Genomic DNA, 5,000 nt, shown 5'->3' with positions numbered 1-5,000 from the left:
GAATCCTTCTTTTTATCTATTTCCACTCCAAAAATGTTGCTAGTTTCCTATAAATGTTTATAAGAATCCTTCTTTTAATCTATTTCCACTCCAAAAATGTTGCTAGTTTCCTATAAATGTTTATAAGAATCCTTCTTTTAATCTATTTCCACTCCAAAAATGTTGCTAGTTTCCTATGAATGTTTATAAGAATCCTTCTTTTAATCTATTTCCACTCCAAAAATGTTGCTAGTTTCCTATAAATGTTTATAAGAATCCTTCTTTTTATCTATTTCCACTCCAAAAATGTTGCTAGTTTCCTATAAATGTTTATAAGAATCCTTCTTTTAATCTATTTCCACTCCAAAAATGTTGCTAGTTTCCTATAAATGTTTATAAGAATCCTTCTTTTAATCTATTTCCACTCCAAAAATGTTGCTAGTTTCCTATAAATGTTTATAAGAATCCTTCTTTTTATCTATTTCCACTCCAAAAATGTTGCTAGTTTCCTATGAATGTTTATAAGAATCCTTCTTTTTATCTATTTCCACTCCAAAAATGTTGCTAGTTTCCTATGAATGTTTATAAGAATCCTTCTTTTAATCTATTTCCACTCCAAAAATGTTGCTAGTTTCCTATGAATGTTTATAAGAATCCTTCTTTTTATCTATTTCCACTCCAAAAATGTTGCTAGTTTCCTATAAATGTTTATAAGAATCCTTCTTTTTATCTATTTCCACTCCAAAAATGTTGCTAGTTTCCTATAAATGTTTATAAGAATCCTTCTTTTTATCTATTTCCACTCCAAAAATGTTGCTAGTTTCCTATGAATGTTTATAAGAATCCTTCTTTTTATCTATTTCCACTCCAAAAATGTTGCTAGTTTCCTATAAATGTTTATAAGAATCCTTCTTTTAATCTATTTCCACTCCAAAAATGTTGCTAGTTTCCTATAAATGTTTATAAGAATCCTTCTTTTAATCTATTTCCACTCCAAAAATGTTGCTAGTTTCCTATAAATGTTTATAAGAATCCTTCTTTTTATCTATTTCCACTCCAAAAATGTTGCCAGTTTCCTATGAATGTTTATAAGAATCCTTCTTTTAATCTATTTCCACTCCAAAAATGTTGCTAGTTTCCAATAAATGTTTATAAGAATCCTTCTTTTTATCTATTTCCACTCCAAAAATGTTGCTAGTTTCCTATGAATGTTTATAAGAATCCTTTTTATCTATTTCCACTCCAAAAATGTTGCGTTTCCTATAAATGTTTATAAGAATCCTTCTTTTAATCTATTTCCACTCCAAAAATGTTGCTAGTTTCCTATAAATGTTTATAAGAATCCTTCTTTTAATCTATTTCCACTCCAAAAATGTTGCTAGTTTCCTATGAATGTTTATAAGAATCCTTCTTTTTATCTATTTCCACTCCAAAAATGTTGCTAGTTTCCAATAAATGTTTATAAGAATCCTTCTTTTTATCTATTTCCACTCCAAAAATGTTGCTAGTTTCCTATGAATGTTTATAAGAATCCTTCTTTTTATCTATTTCCACTCCAAAAATGTTGCTAGTTTCCAATAAATGTTTATAAGAATCCTTCTTTTTATCTATTTCCACTCCAAAAATGTTGCGTTTCCAATAAATGTTTATAAGAATCCTTCTTTTTATCTATTTCCACTCCAAAAATGTTGCTAGTTTCCAATAAATGTTTATAAGAATCCTTCTTTTTATCTATTTCCACTCCAAAAATGTTGCGTTTCCTATAAATGTTTATAAGAATCCTTCTTTTAATCTATTTCCACTCCAAAAATGTTGCTAGTTTCCTATAAATGTTTATAAGAATCCTTCTTTTAATCTATTTCCACTCCAAAAATGTTGCTAGTTTCCTATGAATGTTTATAAGAATCCTTCTTTTAATCTATTTCCACTCCAAAAATGTTGCTAGTTTCCAATAAATGTTTATAAGAATCCTTTTTATCTATTTCCACTCCAAAAATGTTGCTAGATTCCAATAAATGTTTATGAGAATCCTTCTTTTTACCTATTTCCACTCCAAAAATGTTGCCAGTTTCTATAAATGTTTATAAGAATCCTTCTTTTTATCTATTTCCACTCCAAAAATGTTGCTAGTTTCCTATGAATGTTTATAAGAATCCTTTTTATCTATTTCCACTCCAAAAATGTTGCTAGTTTCCAATAAATGTTTATAAGAATCCTTCTTTTTATCTATTTCCACTCCAAAAATGTTGCTAGTTTCCTATAAATGTTTATAAGAATCCTTTTTATCTATTTCCACTCCAAAAATGTTGCTAGTTTCCAATAAATGTTTATAAGAATCCTTCTTTTTATCTATTTCCCCATAAACGACGTGCGAAAATGAATAAATATGGCAACCCTCTCTGCCATCAGAAAAGTCCCGCAGATCCAATATCACCGTCTTTCATCTGTTCCTCTTTTTTCGCAATGTGATTAATTTATGCAAAAAAACAAAAAAAAAAAACAAAAAAACAAGTGATGGATCCCGCCTTCGAATTAGTCACCAGGTCGAGATCATTGCAGAAATTAAGGCGGAAAGTTTGCAGATTCCGGTTCTCACTATGTAAATGGAGCAATCAGCAAAGTTGCACTGGCGCCGGAAAGGGAACACTCGCCGAGGGTCTGGGTGCTTGCATATTGCATGAATTGTGAATGCATATATGAATTTGGGTTCGACGGCTTTCTGAATTGATGGGCGCGCCTTCCCCCCCCGGCCGGCTTGGCTGAATTCGTTTTTTCCCCCACGTCCTCTTTCGTCTTGTTTTGTTCTTGTTTTTCTTGCTTTCTCTTCCGTTTCTTTAGGTCTGGTTTCCGCTTTCCTTTTTACCTGAATTCGATTTTCTCCCACGTCCTCTTTCGTCTTGATTTGTTTTTGTTTTTCTTGCTTTATCTTCCGTTTCTTTAGGTCTGGTTGCCGCTTTCCTCCAGTTTGTGTCGTCCTCTTTCTTGTTTTGTTTTTGCTTTGCTTGCTTTATCATCCGTTTATTTAGGTCTGGTTCCCGCTTTTCTCCAGTTTGTGTCGTCCTCTTTCGTATTATTTTGTTTTTCTTTTTCTTACTTTATCATCCGTTTCTTTAGGTCTGGTTGCCGCTTTCCTCAATTTTGTGTCGATTTATTTCTATTTTGGAAGACGAGGCGAAAGGGAGTTTATCCATAACGCGGAAACGTCTTCAGTTGCATGTTTTATTTGCAACGGGTTTCGACAATTCTACCTTTTTTTAATTTCTGGATTTATTAGAAACTACAGGGGTGTGATAAAGTGCTGAAGGGGAAAATGGAACAAATATAACGTATACTGTATTTATTAGCATAGAAAAATAGCATAAACTTTGAAATATGGAGTATCATATGATACGGTAAACAAAACGGTAACAAAAATGTAAGAAAATAAACATGGGTTATGAGTGACTAGTTTAACAGAAACAATGTCAGGCGAACAACAAGCAAAATCTAACAACGAGAATGAACAGCTATGGCACTTGACACGTGGCACTCGGTACCTCGTCCTTGGTGATATCCAGTGCCACATAACTCTATCAACAAACAACAAAAGAAAAAAGAAAAATGGAAATACCGGGTATCATCTCTACGAGCAACCGTTTTTGCCGCATGTCTTTATAGTTATCGTGCAAAAACTGGGAGAAAGAGAGAAAAAAAAGAATAACAAGAAAAAAAAGAAAAAAACAGGAGATGGCTCAGACAGGACTCCCCTTGATCGAAGGAGCCGAAGGAGCCACGTCCTACCGCTGGGTGCTCGTCCCTCCCCGGCGCCTACTTCCGGCCGGGCGTGCCGTAGAGCTGGCTCGGGGTCGGGAGGGCGGCCTGGCCCCCGGAGTAGGGCTGGGGCTGAGGGTACACGGCCGTGCCCTCGAAGGTGTAGGTGGGGTGGAAGCCCGTCTCGTCCACGTAGTAGGAGACCCTCATGAGGCGCGTGTCGGGGAGGAGGACGTAGTAGCTGCCGCTCGTCCTCACGCCGTCGCGCCCCTCGGAGTGGCCGAACTGGACGGGCTGGCGGTACGCGTCCACGGCGTCCACGGTGTAGCCGAAGTTGTAGGCGGGGGCGGGCTCCGGCGGCGCGTAGCTGTAGCCCTGGGGCGCTGCTCTAGCGGCCGCCACCGCCAGCAGGAGGACGAGGACCTGCGGGCGAAGAGTCGGCCGGTTAGCTCGCGAGGCCTTCTGCGGGTGTTCATTGTGTGCGTTTATGCTGTACCGCCCGCGATGCGAGGCATAGGGCGTGTGTTGTGGCTGCTGTGTTCTTGTCACCGTGTGTGTATGCGTTGTTCTGTGAGGAATTTTGATGCTTTGAGCATATACGCGTTGTATAGTATAATTATCTAATCTCAAAAACTTGATTAGTACTTTTGTTAACGATGGCGGTTCCCAGCGAGGTGAGTGGGTATATTGTTGACGGATGACTGCGAGAGGGAAGCAGGATTTACAAAACATTTACAAATATGTAATATGAGTAACAAAACAAAAAAACTGAAGCTCAGATGTTGTTATGGTTACTAAATAAGATACATGTTTTGTGGTAATATTTATAACAATAGAAGGAAACCTTTCACATCATACCATTGCCATTCCACTGTCAACGCTGTCATAATCATTATCACGTGTAGTTTGTTTGTTAGTACTCGCAGGTGAGTAACTACACAGGTATACCTTCTGAATGTTCACTTATGATAAAAAAGTCTATCATCCCCAGTCCGGTCTATCGTGTTAATTCATAAACTTAAAACACACGCAGTTAGAGAGCTGCCATGAGTTTAACTGCAAATGTGCGAGTCATGAAAATTTCGAAAATTTACTGGTTCGGTAAAATCAAATCCGGTTCAACAGCTATTCCAACAATCACCTCTCCCCCCCTCCCCTTCTCCCCCCTCCCCTCTTCCTCCTCTCCTCTCACCCCTTATATTTTTTTACAGCTGTTTTCTCTTCTCCTTCTAGCGATCTCATGACAGCTGCTCAGGTGTTGGTCGGGAGAC

The 5,000-nt window shown here is 37.3% G+C and overlaps 1 protein-coding gene across 1 annotated transcript in view; it reads right to left on the bottom strand.

The window, feature by feature from the left end:
* Positions 1 to 3,301: 3,301 nt before the first annotated feature.
* The window catches only part of LOC113814720 (pro-resilin), a 5,516-nt gene continuing 3,817 nt past the window's right edge, over positions 3,302 to 5,000 (bottom strand). The window contains exon 2 of the mRNA XM_027366770.2: positions 3,302 to 4,152. Coding sequence (XP_027222571.1) covers positions 3,787 to 4,152 — 366 coding nt within the window. The 3' untranslated portion in view covers positions 3,302 to 3,786. The remainder of the gene's footprint in view (positions 4,153 to 5,000) is intronic.

This window comes from Penaeus vannamei, chromosome 20, assembly GCF_042767895.1.
Source record: "Penaeus vannamei isolate JL-2024 chromosome 20, ASM4276789v1, whole genome shotgun sequence".
NCBI classification, from domain to species: domain Eukaryota; kingdom Metazoa; phylum Arthropoda; class Malacostraca; order Decapoda; family Penaeidae; genus Penaeus; species Penaeus vannamei.
Note: the sequence above shows the minus strand (reverse complement) of the source record. Positions and strands in the feature narration are given on the sequence as shown.